The sequence below is a fragment of the Dermacentor variabilis genome, chromosome 11, assembly GCF_050947875.1.
Source record: "Dermacentor variabilis isolate Ectoservices chromosome 11, ASM5094787v1, whole genome shotgun sequence".
In the NCBI taxonomy this organism is placed as follows: Eukaryota; Metazoa; Arthropoda; class Arachnida; order Ixodida; family Ixodidae; genus Dermacentor; species Dermacentor variabilis.
Genome location: NC_134578.1, coordinates 24,678,760 through 24,700,000, shown reverse-complemented (window position 1 = coordinate 24,700,000; position 21,241 = coordinate 24,678,760). Strand labels below are relative to the sequence as shown.

Below are 21,241 nucleotides of genomic sequence, written 5' to 3'. Positions count from 1 at the left end.
AAAAAGCCTGTAGTAGGCGAAAAATGCTAATTGCCTCAATATATAGCAAGTGTACCTATTTCTAGCCTAATAGGTATGTTCTGTGGCATTTCTCTTTCTTATTGTCCTAGTCTTCTTTAACATATATATACCTTAATGCGAAGCATTATAGAGGAAGCTCCCAGCAAGGTCACGCAAGATCACTTTCAATTTTTCGTTTCAGCTTATAGATCAGTTTTACGCTCATAAGTTCATAAAGATAATGCCAAACTTTGAAACTAGAGTTGATGTTTATAATGCTGAAAAATAAGGAGGATTAGCCGTAGTTGATAATAAAGTATACAATAAAATTTGATTTCTGCAGTTTTGAGAGGAGTGTGAAGGAATAAGTTAACTTAGGAGTTTGAAAACAGCCTGCCAGTATTACCTGTTTAGTAAGAGTTCATTGGAGATGAGTCATTTGACCATACTATAATTTGGAAGTACTGGGTTTTGCGGGCTGGAAGGCCTCTTCACCAGCAGCAGAGACCAAAGCTTCCCACCTGCACACGCTAGAGGCACAGCTACCGCTCAACTGGCGCGGATCCGCGCGCTCATTGGCGCAATGGTTGGTTACCAGGCGGAGCTCGCCTCTCTCCACAGCAGTAGATGTATTTGTAGAGAAAAAAGAATTCATTCACAGTGGAGGAAAAGAACTAAGAAGCTTACCAGCAAGTATGCGCCCTGTAGGATGAGCATTTGTCATCTTTCTAATCCCTATCCCCCATCCCCAGTGTAGGGTAGCAAACCGGATACTCATATCTTCTTCTTCTTCTTCGTGATTTGCGAGAGGGAAAATACGCTCAGTTCTGCAGCCCATACGGGAGCACGGCGCAGCGTAATGGGGAATGGGGGCGGGGAAAGAAAGATGAGGGGATAGAGGGGGAAAGGGAGAGTAGGTTTCAGGCAGCAGACGTCAGCATCATCCAGGGGCGATGGCCGGCGCTCGGGTTAACCTCCCTGCATTTCCTGTTCATTCTCTCTCTCTCTCTCTAGGATGAGCAACACAGCCGCAAAGAACGTCAAACGGAAAGTCAGAGAGGCTGAAATGATCTCCTGGGTGGCGGAAATATAAAAGAAACATGCCACGAGTAACTATATAGGCGGAAAAACTGAAATTCGAAAAAAAAAAAAACAATTCATCATCATCATCATCATCAACCCGGTTACGCCCACTGCAGGGCAAAGGCCTCTCCCATACTTCTCCAACAACCCCGGTCATGTACTAATTGTGGCCATGTCGTCCCTGCAAAACTTCTTAATCTCATCCACCCACCTAACTTTCTGCCGCCCCCTGCTACGCTTCCCATCCCTTGGAAGCCAGTCCGTAACCCTTAATGACCATCGGTTATCTTCCCTCCTCATTACATGTCCTGCCCATGACCATTTCTTTTTCTTGATTTCAACTAAGATGTCATTAACTCGCGTTTGTTCCCTCACCCAATCTGCTCTTTTCTTATCCCTTAACGTTACACCCATCATTCTTTTTTCCATAGCTCGTTGCGTCGTCCTCAATTTAAGTAGAACCCTTTACGTGACCCTCCAGGTTTCTGCCCCGTAAGTGAGTACCGGTAAGACACAGCTGTTATACACTTTTCTCTTGAAGGATAATGACAACCTGCTGATCATGATCTGAGAATGCCTGCCAAATGCAGCCCAGCCCATTCTTATTCTTCTGGTTATTTCAGTCTCATGATCCGGATCCGTGGGCACTACCTGCCCTAAGTAGATGTATTCCCTTACCACTTCCATTGCCTTGCTACTTATCGTAAACTGCTGTTCCCTTCCTAGACTGTTAAACATTACTTTAGTTTTCTGCAGATTAATTTTCCCTTCCGCTTTGCCTTTCCCGGTCAGTGAGCGTGCATTGCAATTGGTCCCCTGAGTTACTAAGCAAGGCAATATTATCAGCGAATAGCAAGTTACTAAGGTATTCTCCATTAACTCTTATCCCCATTTCTTCCCAATCCAGGTCTCTGAATACCTCCTGTAAACACGCTGTGAATAGCATTAGAGAAATCATATCTCCCCGCCTCACGCCTTTCTTTATTGGGATTTTGTTGCTTTCTTTATGGAGGACTACGGTGGCTGTGGAGCTGCTGTAGATATCTTTCAGTATTTTTACATCCAGCTCGTCTACACCCTGATTCCTCAATGCCTCCATGACTGCTGAGGTTTCGACTGAATCAAACGTTTTCTCGTAATCAATGAAAGCTATATATAAGGGGTGGTTACGTTGGTTATATTCCGCACATTTCTCTATCACCTGATTGATAGTGTGAATATGGTCTATTGTTGAGTAGCCTTTACGGAATTCTGCCTGATCCTTTGGTTGACAGAAGTCTACGGGGTCGCTGATTCTATTTGCGATTACCTTAGTAAATACTTTGTAGGAAACAGACAGTAAGCTGATGGGTCCATAATTTTTCAAGTCTGGCGTCCTCTTTCTGAGGGATTAGGATTATTTTAGCGTTCTTCCAAGATTCCGGTACGCTCGAAGTCATGAGGCATTGCGTATACAGAGTGGCCAGTTTTTCTAGAAGAATCTGCCAACCATCCTTCAACAAATCTGCTGTTACCTGATCCTCCTCAGCTGCTTTCCCCCTTTGCATAGCTCCTAAGGCTTTTTTTACTTCTTCCGGTGTTACTTGTGGGATTTCAAATTTCTCTAGACTATTCTCGCTTCCATTAACGTCGTGGGTGCCACTGGGGCTGTATAAATCTCTATAGAACTCCTGAGCCACTTGAACTATCTCATCCGTGTTAGTAATGATATTGCCGGCTTTGTCTCTTAACGCATACATCTGATTCTTGCCTATTCCTAGTTTCTTCTTCACTGATTTTAGACTTCCCCCGTTCCTAGGCGCATGTTCAATTCTATCCATATTATACTTCCTTATGTCAGCTTTCTTGCGCTTGTTGATTAACTTCGAAAGTTCTGCCAGTTCTGTTCTAGCTGTAGGGTCAGAGGCTTTCATATATTGGCGTTTCTTGATCAGATCTTTCGTTTCCTGTGATAACTTACTCGTATCCTGTCTAACGGAGTTACCACCGACTTCTATTGCTCACTCCTTAATGATGACCATAAGAGTGCCGTTCATTGCTTCAACACTAAGGTCCTCTTCCTGAGTTAGAGTGGAATACCTTTTCTGTAGCTTGATTCGGGATTCCTGTACATTCCCTTCTACCGCTAACTCATTGATCTGCTTCTTATGTACCAGTTTCTTCCGTTCCTTCCTCAAGTCTAGGCTGATTCGAGTTCTTACCATCGTGCGGTAACTGCAGCGCACCTTGCCGAGCAGGTCCATATCTTGTAAGATGCCAGGGTTAGCGCAAAATATAGTCTATATCATTTCTAGTCTCAACATTCGGGCTCCTTCGCGTCCACCTTCGGCTATCCCACTTGCGGAAGAAGGTATTCATTATCCGCATATTATTCTGTTCTGCAAACTCTACTAATAACTCTCCCCTGCTATTCCTAGAGCCTATGCCCTATTCCCCCACTGCTTTGTTTCCAGCCTGCTTCTTACCTACCCTGGCATTGAAGTCGCCCATCAGTATAGTGTATTTTGTTTTGACTTTACCCAATCGCTGATTGCACGCCTTCATAGAAGCTTTCGACTTTCTGGTCACCATGACTGTATGTAGGAATGTAGACCTGTAAGACCTTCAATTTGTACCTCTTATTAAGTTTCGCAACAAGACTTGCCACCCTCTCGTTTATGCTATAGAATTTTTGTATGTTACTAGCTATATCCTTATTAATCAGGAATCCGACTTCTAGTTCTCGTCTCTCCGCTAAGCCCCAGTGGCACAGCACGTGCCCACTTTTTAGCACTGTATATGGGGAAACAATTCATGATAACTCAAAGGGAAGCTCAGTACTTTTCGAAGCGAGATCGGGATGCCTCAGAACACGCACCTATAAAGCGAGATATAAGAAGTAAGATGAAGCGTGTGTTTGCTGCGGTAAAGCTAGGGAACCGATGAAGCATGTTTTATATCTACCCAGCGGTCGATCTAGGCACCATTGGATTCCTTGAAGTCCTTGGGTTCAGCGAGAGCAGTGGGAGGTAAATATATTCGCAATAGAGTATAGTTAGATCCGATTGGAAGATTGGTAGAAGAAAAGTAGGGAAACTTCAATAAACGGAGACGTACAAAAAGAAAATTCACAATAGGGGGGTCACAAAATTTGGTTATGGGAATTCATCTTGCGTGTCCTTTTCTTCTTTTATAACCTAAGTAGGACATTAGACGGTATAGTAGCAAGAGTTTGGTGGCGCAACCTACCGCCCCATTCCAAAGGGGACTCTCATAACATCCAACCATCGATCCAGCTGCTTCCGCTCTCACGAGGACTGCATACACGCATCAACCGAAAAAGGTCAATGTGCTTCTACGTCATGTCCCGGAACAGCCAGGGGTAGGTAGCGCTACCCCAATCTAACGGAATTATAGAAGCAGGAACGTTTAGCTCGCAAACGCGCAAATAAAGTCAAGCTATGTCATGCTTCGTACCACGATAATTATCCTTCAGGGAGTTTCGGCCGTGTTTTTTGATGCAAGGGCGTCAAGTGGCTCATTCAATGAAAAAGCCGGCGTCGCGCGTCCGTAGCATCTGTAGCAGCACTTAAGTTCCCATTGGCTGCAACGCCACGTCATGAACGTTCCCTCGACAGCGCAGAGAGTGTGAAAGGGAAAACCTGCTGTCCCAGCAGCTCGCGGTGTGTTGCGTGATGGGAGAGGGCATCGCCTCGGTGCCAAAACGACCCCAGCTCTCGCTCTCGGAAGCCTGTGCTATGCGCGTTTTCCTTGCCCGCGCAAGCTCTCGCCTGCGTTTCAACTGCGCCTCGGTAAGGCCAAGTCAAAGCACGCCGAGCATCTCAACGCGCTCGCGTGCCTGCGAGGAGTTCGTCGCTCGAAGGATCCCTCAGCGGCGTTCAATTGGACATTAATGTTTTCGCATTCAGAACTCACAAGAAGGGCGTGGTGGCCTAGGAGTTTAATTATTTGTTCACAACCATACTCCAGCCATCGGTTGAATACGAAGCAGGTGTGCAAGGAATACAAAAGCAAACGAAGATAAAAATATACATGAATATGTATACCCCTTGACTCTCTTTAATCAAAAGAGCTAGCTGTATGAAGTTCCGTACTTGCATTATTGAACTGGCTACAGAAGCACCGATATCAAAGAAATTTCAGCGTGAAGGGCCTTACACTGCGGTGAAATTGCTCAGACATTTGAATAAGTGGTGCCCAAATCGCTACGGAAGTCAATCGGCAGTCAAAAAGCGAAGGCCTTGCTTTTGCTTATTGCCTGCGCCAGAAGCATGCAGCAGTCGCAAACGCTTGTGTCGGATTTTCTGACACTTGCATGTCAGAAAATCCGACACAAGGACGCCGGTGCGCAAAAATTAAAGAGTGCTCCGCGAGATTGTGCATTCCTGTTTTGAACCTGTTCATGTCGACAACGCTATAGCAGAAATGACCTAGAACTCGAACGGCACGTGTCCCGTCAACGCAAGTATTAAATAGCAAGAAAAAATCACCTTTGCCTTTGAAACGAGGGCGTGACTCGATAGCTGGTGGAATATAATGCGTAGTAAGCCTTAGACTATTAGTACGGTGCTTGTTGGAGTGAGCATTCGCAAGTACGCTGGCTAACGCCGGCTAACGCTGGTTCAAGTGATCAATTTTTTTTTGGAAGTGACTGTGGCGAGCCACTATAGTCATTTCACTACAGCCATAAGTCTATATTGACATGTAGCAGCAGCTGATTCAGAACCATTGTAATTGCGAACTCCTCCGTCTGTTTCATAGTGAAACCATACCGGTAAAAACATGGCTACAGAAAAAGGGTATCTTGGTCTCTTCTGTCAACGGTCGTCTTTGTGATGTTCCAGGGACAACTGAACATTGTTTTATTAGTTGCAAAGACGCCGTCCTATTTCGAAATCTCCTCCAGCGGTCTCTAAAGAAAGACTTTCAAATCAACGCTGATGCTGTGCGATACCTGCTGCCGACCTCTGACGATGTAATGCACCTTCCGTTTTTTTCCCCATTGGAATGCACAGTTTGTGGAAAGCGAGAATGATGGACCGCAACGCCGAAACGATTGTACATACAAGGCTGCATTTCATACAGATGACTGTGCACCTAAAACGCGTTTATGATGAACTTGATATTAAAATGGAATGGTACCCCGTCTTGAAGAGGTGCCTATCCTTACCGCCCTTCTAAAGTGGAACCAACGTTTCCACCCAAGGCACGAACGCTACCTCTCCTGTGTGTGTCCGGCATTGCGCCCGCCATTCTATCATCATCATCGTCATCATCATCATCATCATCATCATCATCATCATCATCATCATCATCATCATCATCATCATCATCATCAGCCTGGTTACGCCCACTGCAGGGCAAAGGCCGCTCCCATACTTCTCCAACAACCCCGGTCATGTACTAATTGTGGCCATGCCATGCCTGCAAACTTCTCAATCTCATCCGCCCACCTAACTTCCTGCCGCCCCCTGCTACGCTTCCCTTCCTTTGGGATCCAGTCCGTAACCCTTAATGACCATCGGTTGACCATGACTATGTACAACTCGTGAATGTTTTATTGGGTTGCATGCCACTGCAATAAACAGCAAGAAAGAAGGGAAAAAGATAGTTGATGGCGCCGCCAAATAGCGTTGGGAACGTAGTTGGGGGTCGTGGGCTTAAACGTCGCGGTGGGCAACATTTTTAAACAAGTTGCTGGGTTATTTTTAGAGAGACAGGAAACGGCGACTACCGATTTCCCCCGGGTGGGTCAGCCCAGGAGTGCCATCTATTTGAAGCTGAGGCCCAAGGGGCGTGTTACCTCCACCGAAGGGTCGTAAAGGTCCAATCTCCCGGCATCAGCTCAACTTCCAGGATCCCCTTTTACCCTGGCAAGGCTAATCTGCGCCCGGTTAGACGCGGCAGGGTCCAACCCTCGCGTGCTCGGGTATGTGGTGTCGTAACACACCAAACGCCTGCTAACACAGATGTCCCCGCGGGCAAAATAATAAGTGCAGCTGTGAACGCCAGCTGCGTGAATGCAACAGAAGACATGCGTCGTGCTTGGTAGAATGTAATTATGGGGTTTTACGTGCCAAAACCACTTTCTGTTTATGAGGCACCTCATATGCTTGGTAGAAAATAGCATATGCGTAGTTAGGTTGGAGTCAGTGGGTGCTTGGGAGGGAATAGAGAAATGTTCCTAAAATCCTGCATTTTCGTAGCCCAGACGGCGTATACCTGCATAGCGCAATGGTTGATTATACTCACAGGTAGAGCTTCGGCTTTAATGGCTAGAACTGACGTTCTACCACTATGGGTTTCTAATGTTCATTTGCGTTATATGCGGATGAAGCTATTATAATAATTCGCCAGAAGAGCGGAAATGTACTGGTTAGAAAGGTGTGTCAGGCAAGTACGCAAGATCTCTCCAACGTTACTTGCTGCATGCTAGCAACGAGTTGTGAAGATGCTAGATGGGAGAGGATTAACGGTAAGAATAAGCGGGGAAATTTCTCAGGAGCCTGCGCTTGTCAATGTCCTCTTCAACAATTTTGGAAATGACTTGCCGAAAATATCTGAGTACTTCAAGCAGCAAGGTCTAACCATAGATTCCAGGATTAACACGGAAATATATAAAGTAACGGTCAACAGCATGGAAAAGGAACATGAGTACCGAACAGGGAGGCGGTCTCTTGAAGCTGCGGGTATGCTTACCCGGAAATTGCTCGGAGCCCATACGCACTGTATCTTCAAACAACTTTACGACAGCTTACCTACATTCCTGAAAAAGTATACAGAAAGTACATTGTACCCGTAGTACAACGGAATGAATCTTGAAAGCGGAATGAAAGGCTTTGAGAAAAAACTATAGGAACAAAGAATCGACTATTGGAATGAAACTTGGCAAGTGTGTTTTCATCAGAATGGAATATGGCACTAAGAAGTGTAGGGCACAATTGGCGTAGCTGAGAGTCCGCAAGGAACCTTCACACCTTCTGGGTCGCATTTCTAAGAGACACTGAACTGTTCGGGCGATGGTGAATACTCAAGCGACAATGAAAGAGCCGCTGAGGCGGAACGATCGGCCTCTGTCACCAGGTTGAACGCGCCCTGTAGCTGCAACATGCCGCCGTTTTCCTAGCCGATACAACGCTACAGGCAACGATGCAAGGGACACATGTTTTGGGCAACAGAGTTGCGGGGGCGGGCACTTCACCGAGGACTAACTATTCTAACTATTGGACGTGCGCGTACTATCACGAGAGAGCTTCTTGCACTGTCTGAAGGTTCAGATGCTGTGGAGCAGCCCTCGGCAACCATGGCAGTGCTACACTTTCCACCGCAGATCTCTCCTTCTGTGGCGGCTGCCAGAAAAGCCCCCTTCCACGCCGGCGACACACATCGCTGGATATAACACACACGTGAAGGATCAGCTGATATGTATATATAGCCACCCATACTAGCGCTGCTGGCGTGTTGGTTAACGGCTCTGTCTTTTCGGGGAATTAGGCAATTAGACAACAAACGCTACTTAAACAAATTATGCCGTCAAGCGCCTCACACCTTTGTTAAAGCAAATAGCCTTCGAGAAGCGTTTGGCTTTTCACTAATTGCGTTGACTATTATCGTCGATGGATTCTGCGCAAGTGTTGTGTGTGCGTGTGTGTGTGTGTGTGTTTGTGTGTGTGTGTGCGTGTGTGTGTGTGTGCGCGCGCGGAAGGGCTCTTAGCAGCTGCGGCTTTGCAAAGTGTCCTTCCTGCGTGCCGATTGGTACGTCCTACATTCTGAGCAGCTGCGCGATGTCACACAGATGCCAGGCGCTTATGGCGTAGCGCACTATGTATATATGTCACGTCGCTCATGTCCTTGCTGCTCCAATTGGTACCGTTCTGTTTGCGAACTATGTGCCACGTAACTAATATCTCTCTCCCATTTGGAGGGAAGGAGGGATGAGCACAACTGAATCTAAAACGACGCCCCGCATGCGACTGTTCCGAGAAAGGCATTGAACGGCTGACTGGATGGCGCTCTTCGCCGCAGTAAGTGAAAATAATTGCTCGGGAAGACATGTCCGGACGACTATCTACGAGAATGTAAATAGCATTCAAACGTTGCGGGTGCATAATGACGAGATGGATAACTTTGCTTTACACCACTAGCGTCGTTGGCGTTGTCAGAGCAGTTTTTGTTCCGGCTGTCTATCTAGCTATCTTGCCATCCCACCAAAGATGTGGGCCGATGCCAAATATAGCGCAAGGCAGAAATGTGGGCCATTCACGTGGGTGTGTGCCACTCGGTATGTACAATTCTTCCGTGAACTTCTTTGACGCTATATTTTATATGTGCCCCCGCGTATGTCCTCCTGAGTACGTCTCACTCTTCAATTAACCTGTTCGACGCCAACTTTGGTCACTGTACATATACCAAAAGGTATGCGCGAACTTCAAGGCCGCGCCACCAGAAGACGCAGCATGTGCAGAACCACTAGTGTCCCTGTATATGCTCCCGCAGGGAGCAGAGTTGCGCATAGCTTCGCCAGTATGTTCCAGCTATGCAGTGAAGCCACTCCTCGCTCACGCAGGAGGCAAATGCCGCGCGGTGTTCCATTTGCCTTTTTGCCTGCTGGTCGCGAGCTACATGCTCCGATTGTCAGCAGGCGCTGAGCAAGGTGGAACTTTTTAATGTTGGCTACGCTCGAATAATTCGGAATTGGGCAGGGTTTCCACCTCCCGGAAATTTCTTTGTATGTACATATATACACACATATACAAACATACGCACGAACGAACATATAGGGGTTAGGACTCCCTTCGTTCCCCCGAAATAAAATCCTGACTATGCCCCTGGCTCGAATAGCTCAAAAGCTCGCGTGCAAATGCGCTTTACTTTGCAACAAAAAGCGGTGCAATGTTTTCCAGCATGCAGAGGAAGTTTTCTCACCGAGGCCGGAAGGCAAGAAATGTTTTACAGAGTGTTTAAAAAAACTTTCACACATTTAAGGTCAACAATTATGTGAGCGCATTTTAACTGTCGAAACCAGCCGATTAATGGTGGTTTCCAAGAGAACTATGGTGCCCGCAGTTATGTCAGGGACCGTTAACAGAGCGTCATTTATATCTAACCGTCGCTCACAGCAGCTACGCATTTTCGATATATGCGGTGCCGGCACGTATATTTAAACGCAATTATAGCGCATTTCAGACGCTCACATGCGCACATGTTATGCAAAGCTTACTTTTACGATTCATACCGCAAACTTAACAGCTGCTTCATAGCAGCAAATCTGCAAGTGGAAAAAGAGATACAAGATGCACGAGCGTCTAGATCAGATTTATTTCGTACAAGGGAATGCATGACGAACAGCTGCATGTTGGCAGAAGGGAAAGAGTGCTGGTTCTTGGAGCCATGGGTGGCAGAATTCAAAACCACTGGAAAGGCAACAAGTTATTAAGAGTAACAACAGGTTATTTTTATTGCACTAATCCCATAGTATGGTAAACTTGCAAAGTAATTATTCACACATTGCAGACTGTAGTAGTATGACACATTTTTCCTGATCCTTTCGTACTACTCGGGTCAATTTGCTATAGTACAGCGCTCATTAAACATAAAGACACAATTTCACATTGCTCACGTCGACTAAGGCCGATCGAAAAAGCAAGATATTGCGGGCGGTAAATGCTGAAACCATCACAGCTGTCTCGCAAGCTGGAGCGCACGAGGTTTTCGCTTACTACAAAACAATGAACCCCAGCACATCAATCGACTTTACGTGAAAAATCAGAACGCCGACAAAAAATTAACAAAAAAGACAGGAACGAAAAACCAGGGTGCAGCGGGCAAATTGTATCCGCTTGTATGCACTCTGTTTCGAAAGCACTGTTCCAGAGCCGCATAGTCAGAACAATCGTACAAGCAACACAGAGAAATGGGCGAGTTGGTAGGTTAACATTATTGGTGTGTATGTACAGCGCGAAATAGACGTGTCGTTCGTTCTTTGTCCCGCGTCTGGGTCGCGCTGCACATATACGCCAAAAATCGTACGAGTCAACAACTGTTCATGCCCCCCGTACGCATCTCAGCGTTAGCAGGGGTGTTGCTCGAGATAAATGTTGCTTTAGTGTAAAGAGGGCAAAACTCCCCTCCGTGAACATCTCGCATATCCTCGTCTCTTTCGGAGCCGGCCGTTTTCGGCTGATACGACGTAGCCATACCGGTCGCCGTTGCACGTCTGTCCGTCCGCACCGCACCGCGTAAAAAAAGCTTTGCCACCTTGCGTGCGGTTTGTGCAGTTTGGTGCGCTGCACCCCGTCATACTGGAATACAAGTGTCAATGTGATGTGTTTCGTATCACTTCACCAAGATCCTTGACTTTATATCGTCAAATAACGTACCTACAGCCCCCTCGATGGTCGCTGATTGCAATGTCGCTGGAACGCCGACACAACGCGCCCGTAAAGCTGGCTTCGCAGCGGGCGAATTGAACGTTTGACGTCATTTTGCGTCACGTGATAGCTCTCGGCGAATAGCGATGCGAGCGGAGCTGAAAAAGTAATGCGCAACTCAGCTTCCTGCGGAATCATATAGAGGAACAATAAGAAACCCGGAACAAGAGCCCTGCCGCAGCATGCGCCTCACACTTGGAGTTATTCGGCTTGCATACTCATGGCGGATGAATCCTGCCCAAATTTCTTATTACTAGATCTGTAACACTCGATGTGATTCTGGTGCGTTGTACATGATTCATGGCCCATGGCAGCGAGTAGAGAGATGATGTATGCCGCAATATGCAATACATATTGTATAACAGCTGTGTCTTAGCAGTACTCACCTACGGTGCAGAAACATGGAGGCTTAAGAAAAGGGTTTTACTTAAATTGAGGACGACGCAACGAGCTATGGAAAGAAGAATGACGGGTGTAACGTTAAGGGATAAGAAGAGAGCAGATTGGGCGAGGAAACGAACGCGAGTCAATGACATCTTAGTTGAAATCAAGAAAAAAGAAATGGGCATGGGCAGGGCATATAATGAGGGGGGAAGATAACCGATGGTCATTAAGGGTTACGAACGGGATTCCAAGGGAAGGGAAGCGTAGCAGGGGGCGGCAGTAAGTTAGGTGGGTGCATGAGATTAAAAAGTTTGCAGGGACAACAAGGTCACAATTAGCACATGACCGGGGTAGTTGGATAAGTGTGGGAAAGGCCTTTGCGCTGCAGTGGGCGTAGCCAGGCTGATGATGATTGTTGCGCGAGTGGAGCGCTAAATACAGTGGGAGTTAGGTATAATGGGGATTTAAAATGCAACCATAGTCCTGACCAAGATAATGATGATGAATAAGGCAGTGGCACCTACCCATTAAAGCGGATTGGCCAAGACTCACGTGGGTTTATAAAGGATACTAGTCATACATACTGACCAATATAACTGACAGACCGCGCAAATGAGCCAGTTTGTCGTCACCTTCGTTGGGGAGACCGTGCTCTTCTTCAAGAGAAGAACACAGCAATACGTTCCCAGGTTCGATTTTTGTATAACTTTTCAGGATATGAGATAACTTACACATCCGCTATATGCTGTGGGTATTAAGCCAGGGGTTCATTTACACCACGAATGGAAGCACATTTTTTTGTTCTGTCTAGCAAGATTCAGGAACGTGTGTAGTGGCACCTAAAGAAATGCCATCGCATTCTATATCGTAATTAATACTAATGTCAGACTTACACTCCTCATCGCGATCGGGTCCGATCCGGATCGGATTTCTTTGTAGCGATGAAAGACTATAAAGATCCCGTCCTTTGTTTCATGCCTTTCCTTTTGCCTCCGTTCTTCTTTCCGTCTTCACTTCCCCTTTCCCTTCCCCTAGTGCAGGGTATAAAACAGGAGGCTTTACCTCTGGGTAACCTCCATGCCTTTCTCTCATTTGTATCTCTCTTTCTGTCGTGATCACGATCAGTAACGGTCGCTGCTTCACGATCCAACGATCCGCATCAAGTTATTACCCCTTGTTGATCGTCTGCGGCCCCGAGAACTGCATAATGCCTTGGCTACAAATTAGGGTTTCCAAAATGTGGTTAAAGTTGGACAATGTTTCAAATTTGCAGGTTTATATTGCTTATGAAAAGGTTTCTGAACGTTTCCACTGAGTTGCCTTCACTTGTTAAAACGAAGCTTTCTTAGCCTCTTCGTTCGACTTTCCCATTGATGCTGCTGCTGCTGCTGCTGGGGCGGCTGCTGTCCGGCACGCCACGCCGGGAAGTGGTACCGAGGGGCGAGACAGAGAGGAAAGGCAACGCGACAAGCACGTTTTCACCCCATCGCGTCGAATGTGCACAATGTCCTCTGAAGCTCCTTGGGCGTCGACACATTAGCGTCTTTACAGCAGTAATTATCCGTGACTCCCCTCAGAAGCACTGCAGAAACTGCAGCGCTTCTCTTTCTACTAACGTGCGAGTCCAGAGATGTAGATGGAACTGTAGAGAGGATGGAGGAGAAGATGCAGTTCCTATACAAGGGAGGGGGGGAGGTGACGTGAGATGGCAAGGAAACCCTACTTTATACGACGGTGGTTGCGGGAAACTGGATAAGCTTAAGATCAAGGTACAGCACAGTACGTTGCTGCTATCACTGAAAAATAAACACCATCCAAATATGTCAAGCGGATGACTTACGCAGGACGTGAAGAAGCAGAGCCGCATTAATTAAAAGCGCACCGCAGCGTACAGGCGTCGCTACTGAAGCGGTCGACCGTCAAAAATGAACACTTCTGTGCCCGCCGCGGTAGTTTTGCGGCTAGTGGTCGCGTATTTGATCCCAACCGCGGTCGCCGCATTTCGATGGGGGCTAAATAGAAAACGCATGCACATTTAGATTTTGGAACCCGTTAAAGAACATCACGTTGTCAAAATTTATCTGGAGTCCGCCACTACGGCGTGCCTCATAATCTGATCGCGGTTCTGGCACGTACAGCCCCATAGTCCAATTCAAGTTTCATACTTCTGTCATGGTGGGTTGTGCCATGTAAGGCAATGACAATGCTCAAACCTCTCAGAGGTTATGAAATATGGCGCCCAACAACGCCTAAAGCAAAACCTCTCCCTGTGTCTTCTGTGTACTACGCAAACAAACAGCAGTGGTGCACGCAAGGTAACGTTTAACATTAACTCATCACTTCCGTGTTAGACTAAACGTTGAAGCAATTAAGCTTTAACTGCCAACATCACCGCGATTTATCGTCAATCAAAGCATCCAACATAGAAAGCTTCGCTTAGATCCAATCCCGCAGTGCGTAGGCTCTGCATAAATTTTTGTCGTTTATGTTTGCAGAATACTGCGCTAGAGGGCGCACACGTCAGCCTGTGATCGCGATCAAGAAACAGGATCGCGATCGTCGGATCGCGATCACGATTGAACAGTGAGTGCGCAGCAGCAGAACATAGATCCGGATAGAACATATTCCAGATCGGCCTCGATGGGTATCAGAAGTGTACGTACCTGTGAAATCGGTATAAAATGTAATCCCATACAGTTCTATTACCGCGGAGCTGTATATAGCTAGGTTCCCAGGATACTTTCCCTCTTGTCGACGGAAAAGTATCGTCATCAATGGCTCATGCCCCCGTAAAAACTCATAGCCCCGCATGAAAGCAAATAATGCAATGGCTCATAGTCCCGTAAAGCAGAGGCTACAAGAACTCAGCAGAGTGAAGCGACAATGCTTACATTCTTTGGAATCACACATGCAACATACAGAAGAGCATGTCGAAAACTGCCATCATCAATGGCTCACATCCCCCTAAGCAATGGCTCGTACCACCGTAAGAAAGCGAAAAATGCAATGGCTCATAGCCCCGTGAGGCAGAGGCTATAAGCACTCAGCGAATTGCAGCGAACCGTGCATACATGCTCTGGAATCACGCATACAACGTACAGAACAGCATACCTTTCAATAAGGAACAAGCTAAAGAAAACAAGCATTTGCACCACGTAATTGATGATAAGGCGCTAGTGATAGTAATGCGAAGCACGTAGCGCTCCCCGCATATGTGTCCCTGTACGGATTACTGGACAGTTTTAGTACTGCGTACGTAGCGTACGCAACGGCGTTGCGTACGTAGGATCGCTACGTTGTGCAAAGTGCGCATGTGCACAACGCAACACGAACGGTACCTAATGCGTACGCGGCCGCTGCGTACGCACGCATCCGATTCTTGCGTGCGTACGTAGGGAGCCTGCGTGCTGCTCTCGTGGTTCTCGTTTGTTCGGGAGAGCGCGAGACAAAAGAGTTTTCGAAAATGGCAGCGTAAAAGGCGACCAGCGGAAGGCGATATTTTTCAATGGCCCTACGATTTGGCTTTGCTGCGTGAAGTGAACGCGCAGAAGCCATTCCCAGATCATGCACGTTGGGAATGCATAGCCAAAATAGGAACTTTGTTTTCGAGAAAGTGTTCAGTGTGTGCTGTTCGCGCGAAAGGCTCGACCTGCTTTTGGCGCAGTTCGTCGCAAATGACCGTGCCAGCCCCAGAAAGCAAGTACTCGGTTCTTCTTTTTCTCGATATGATTCATGCATTTCAAACGCATTAAAAGTAGAGTCTCTTAAAGGCCTAAATATAGTTAGACGAAGCGGTAACGCCCCCACACGTTACATCACGTTAGCGAGATCGACAGCGTCTAGTTTGGCCGACGGTTCGACGTGCTGGCGGACACGGCCAATTCGCTCCGACGCGCCCGGCGTCTAACTCTCGCCCTCTTACGTATACGTAGGCATTTCGCAGCACTAAAAGCCCCAACGCGACACGCACTCTTACGTTCCGCAAAGCCCATGCGTGCTGCGTACGTGTCGTCATGACGCAGTACGAAAACTGTATACTGTTGCGCAAGCTGCCGCGGCGAGGTCAGCTTGTGTAGTGGGGTGTGACGTCACTAGCCTTTCCTATATAAAAAAACACTCCCTAGCAATTGATTTCAACGTTGTTGCAACACTGCTATGGGTGGCGGAGTGCCGTCGAAATTACAATTACTCCCATTCCTAGCATTACTCTGACATAGCACTACTATACCGTTACTCTGAAGCCACAAAGCATTGCATACCACTTTCAGCAGTTGTATCGGTGGTTTTTTTTAACAGTTTTGCTGGACATGTACTTTCGCAGAGTCTGGATGGCGAGTTCTTTTTTTAGCTCACTGGAGAAGAATTATTTCGTCAAGAGGTCTACTACGCCGGCGAACGATCGTTATGAAGGCCATATAGAATTTCTAAAATCTGTCAACAAATAGACTATAAGGTAAGTTACGCTCGTGAGTCTTCGAGGCCAGATTGCCAGATTGAGAGGCTAAAATACTATCGTATTTAGAAAGTAGCGCTGCCGGTACAGTACAATTTCGAACCAAAATTGAAAAAAAAAATCGGTAGATTCCACGCTTAGGGAAGCGTCAGTGCTAAGCGAAGCTTTCTGTGATGCTTGCGCAAATGTTAGCAGAACGGATACGCAACCGTAACTCTCAGGCACGAAAATGCTTGTACGAAGTGACGCAAGTCAACTGCAAGTTTACGCACGTGCAGCAATGCTGACGACGGTAATGCGACGCCATGTTTCAGACGCAAATGTTTCGGTGCAGGTGCTCGGCTGCTTGAGTTGCCGACTTCTCTCGCACGCTTCTCCGTAGCCCACCTGTTCAATTTTCAGGCCGCCTACTCCTTCACTTAATGCCTCTTGCTCTGCTTGTGTGTTTGCGTTTCTACGAAGTGGGACATACTCTTTGCGGGCCACTGGCGAAGAATGGGCAACTTCCCCAGTGTCACGTACACAGGTGCACATACCCGGCGGCCCAATGCGTCCGTTCGGGCACATGCCCTGTAGCCCGTACCCAGTTGGCGCGAGTTGCTGTCTACATGGTAAGATAGCAGCCGCAATGTGTTAAGAAGAGGCAATGCTCCCTTCAGAAACTGTCGAGATCTAGCGTTCCAAGTAAACGCAGGGTGCCCATGTGAGAGTCCCCCATATCGTAGAGTTCCGGACCAATTTCGACCGCCTGGGAATATTCAACGTGCACCCGCAGCTCCACGGGGGCAGGTAATATCAACGGTTTCACGTTACGAACGCTTACCACTGTATACTGCCGACGATTGCCAGCGCAAGTCTGCACAAATACGAGTCTGAGCCAACGTCTTCGACGTCACTGTCACTAGAAGTTGACGACCGCGGAAAGTTACGCTGCCGGCTCGCGTCAAGCTGCACACAGAAGGGTCGCGCAGACCGGTCCTAACCATAGAGGTTTTATTTTTTTTTGTTTTAACCTCGTCGGGGTCCTAACCAAGGATGTTTACGTCCTAACATGTCACGGAATCTCTGTAGTCTTCCGAGGTCAGACGCATCCCTTTGCGTTCTGACACTGTCCCCGCGACAATGCGCGAGAGCTTCGAAAGGCACGAAAACGCACCGCAAAGCGTTTTGCAGCGGACGCGCGCGAATTGCATTGCCCGGCGGAGCTGCCGCGATGCCGCCGCCGTCAAGGCAGTGTGACGTCCGTAGGTCGTGCGATCACGCATGCAGGCGAGACACCGGTAGCGACAGAGCGAGCTGGGAAGGTGAAGTAGTCTGGGATGGGGGGAGGGCGTAGCTTCGCAGGGGCTTATGGCCGCGTCTTTATAAGGTCGCTTATCTCGACTCCAGATGTCACTGGCGGAACACGCGGCATTGAAGAGCCGGGCGCCGGACGAGGGGCCGATAGCCAAGATGTACGGAACGACGAAGGTGAGAGAGCGACGAGCACATCTTGTTTGGTTCTCAGATGACCGTCGAGCGACTCCGCGACGAACGCCTCTACAACGGAATGACCGATATAACGATAGAGTTGATTCTGTCCCGGTTCGATTGACAGTGGCGGGGTGCGCAACCTTTATAACGAAGTGACCTTGTATAACGAATAATTTCGTTCTTGCTCTTCATTGTAAAGGCGTTCGACTGTATATCACAATGGATGAGCCCGAGATGGTGCCCGGTTTAGTTTGCACAAAGGGCCGGATGGGAGTGAACACTATTAGAAGGCGAGGATTAGGAGAATCGCTTTTTTGTTCTAAAAAGGTGGGGCAGAAATACATAGCGGTTACTAGTAGCGGTAGTTGTATGCTATTGTTCGTTGTAGTAGTAGTAGTAGTAGTAGTAGTAGTAGTAGTAGTAGTAGTAGTAGTAGTAGTAGTAGTAGTAGTGGTAGTAGTAGTAGTAGTAGTAGTAGTAGTAGTAGTAGTGACAGTAGTGGTTGTAGCACACATGTATTTGGTAGTAGTAGCATTAGCAGTGGTTGTGGCATTTGCAGTAGCAGTACAACGCAGTACATTGTAAATACTCATTATGTAGATTAGCGTGTATCTATCGGTATAACACGCTACATCACATACTGAGACATCGTAACGACAATGAGTTATGCCGACTGGATTTGTCGATATTCATACCGGCATTATATGTACCGAAACAAAGTACCTAGTGCTGGGGTCACTACAGCTAGCAGCAGAAAATAAATGAATAAATAAATCAATAAACCATACATGCATGTATTTATGTATAGCGACAGAGAGAGAGAGAAAGAGATAATTGTCTGAGAGATTCAAGACCTTACTTGTCTTTCTCGAGCACAGCGGGAGTACGCCAGTGTGACGTCACGGATTTTACATTGCCTCGTCGTGTTGACTTGGGCGCTTCGAATGCAGGAATAGTGAACTACTGTTTACCACGTCTATTTGTCATTGTTTTTACTACATATATTTTTCGCTTTTCGAATGCACTGTGGTCCATTGATTTAGAAAGAAACACGCAATCGGTCTCGGCGAGAAATGAGCGATATCTGTGACGTAACGTGGAGCTTCATCGCAGCTCTAAACATCGCAGCTGTAAACATTGTTCGTACATTGCAGTTCTAAACAGTTCGTACATTGCATATTAGAATATATTCTTCCGCACAAATCAACTTCAACACCTTGGAAACATAATATCAAAATAAAAGATACAATGAGTATAATAAACACAGCATGAATCAAGTTATTTCTCCAATATTCCTTAAAGGCAGTGACCTAGTTTCACCTGGGAGTAAGTTCCATATTTAAATTGTATGAGGAAGGAAGCTATACTTAAAAATGTTAGTAGGCGGTTGAAATGGTGCAAGGTTAAGTTTGTGGCTATTCCTAGTGGGTTTCAATCTATCAGGAGACAGATACTTGTTCTTTAATGAGTAGCGTGGGGTGTTAAATAGATTACGCAACAATTTAAGGCATGCGCGATCACGTGGGACTCGCTTCTGCGTAGCCCCGCTCTAGAAAAAGCAAATCCTGGCTGTCCGGCGTGCCCGCGACCGGGCCAGTGGGCTAGACCTGCCGGTCCCGACGTAGGACTAGCCGGGTGCGCGACGAGTTCGCGTCCTCGCCGGACCTGCAATAAAGTTTACTCACTCACTCACTCACTCACTCACTCACTCACTCACTCACTCACTCACTCACTCACTCACTCACTCACTCACTCACTCACTCACTCACTCACTCACTCACTCACTCACTCACTCACTCACTTAGTCACTCAGTCACCCGCTCACTCACTCACTCACTCACTCAGTCACTTAGTCACTCACTCACTCACTCACTCACTCACTCACTCACTCACTCACTCACTCACTCACTCACTCACTCACTCACTCACTCACTCACGATCACGCGGCTCTGACAGAGGTTGGAGACCTAGTGCAACAAGCTGAGATGAGGATGAGCAGTCCCGGTCATAACGGTGGTATATGAAACAGATTGCTTTTTTTAATTGATTCGAGGGTGTTAATGTCAGATACTCTATAAGGGTTCCAGATAAGGCAACCATATTCGAGAATGGGTTGGATGAGCGATTTATATGATAGTAAAATGGCTGGGATAATTAAACTCCTTCTCTCTCTCTCGATCTCTGTCACACACTTTGGTTTATATCCGTTTGTTGACAGTGTGCGGCGTTTGTAGCTTTCGACCTGCGGTCATACCGATGACCTGCGCCGCTATCTTTATGGGGTAATGCTGACCCTGCGGGCCTCAGCCATAAATGTATACTGCCCATAAAAAAAATTTGAAGGACGCTTAAGCTTCACCTTTAAGAGTGTAAAGCGATAGCATTCGAAGACCCCTGACTGCTTTTCATGTTTCTCGGCAACTGCAGCTTATGTAACCGCAATGTTTAAGGGAGAACGCTGGTGGCGAAAGATATTCACGAAGTTAAGCTTCATTCTCCTGTTATTGTTTCGCACTTTTAGTATTTCAGTCTGAGAAGAGCTAACATAAAGGAAATGCGCTGTCGGTGTTTTTTATCAATTCAATTCGCTTGTGGAATTCTCTAAATTCCGAGGAATAAATTTGTACTGAATGAGAGACAAGGTAGGAGCAACTTTGGTGATAAAGGAGGGGTTGGATATACGTTGTTCGGAATTATTTTCTCCGAAAGGACTGTCGACCCTGGACGCGGGACGCGGACGCCGCATTTTCTGCGACACCGGACATTTAGCGCCATCGCGTTAAAACAAAATGAAAATTCCAGTCATTAAGGGCCGATCTTTCATTCCACGTCTAGCGCTCGTCAGATACTGCTGCACGTGGAAGGCAGGTCGACACACAGACACAGTGATTCTTTTCATTTAAAAATATAGCTGTCTGTAAGCTGAGACACCACAGGAGGATCTTTTTGTTTTAGTTTGAATTGCATATTTTTGCATATTAACGCGATAGCGTTAAGGAGCTCGTGTCGCAGAAAAGCCGGTGTCGTCGGCGTCGGTGTCGGTGTCGGCGTCGGCGCCCGCGGCGTTGGCCGTGAGCGATAAATCACGGCAGGCACTTCATAAATAAAAAGCAACTTCCAAGATGGGCTGGGTGGGAATCGAACCAGGGTCTCCGGAGTGTGAGACGGAGACGTTACCACTGAGCCACGAGTTCGATGCTTCAAAGCGGTACAAAAGCGCCTCTAGTGAACGCGGTGTTGCCTTAGAAACGAGCGGTTTCTAAGGCTCAGGCGTGCGTCGCTTGCTCAGGCGCACATTTCGTTGTCGCGCCGAACGCTGCGTTGCTCGACGCTCACCGCGTCCGATGCGGGGTGCGTAGTCGCTGCGCCGTAGCCCATTGTCTTACACCCCTTGGCGGGTCGACGGGAACGCTGTCGC

At 47.2% G+C, this 21,241-nt stretch overlaps 1 protein-coding gene across 3 annotated transcripts in view; it reads left to right on the top strand.

The window, feature by feature from the left end:
• Positions 1-21,241, top strand: part of LOC142563939 (uncharacterized) — a 112,725-nt gene that overhangs the window by 32,108 nt on the left and 59,376 nt on the right. For 2 of the 3 annotated variants that reach the window (XM_075674682.1, XM_075674683.1), the window contains exon 2: positions 17,740-17,820. In XM_075674682.1, coding sequence (XP_075530797.1) covers positions 17,740-17,820 — 81 coding nt within the window. Of the gene's footprint in view, positions 1-9,074; positions 9,108-17,739; positions 17,821-21,241 lie in introns of those variants that run through there. The other variant, XM_075674680.1, reaches the window with a different exon arrangement.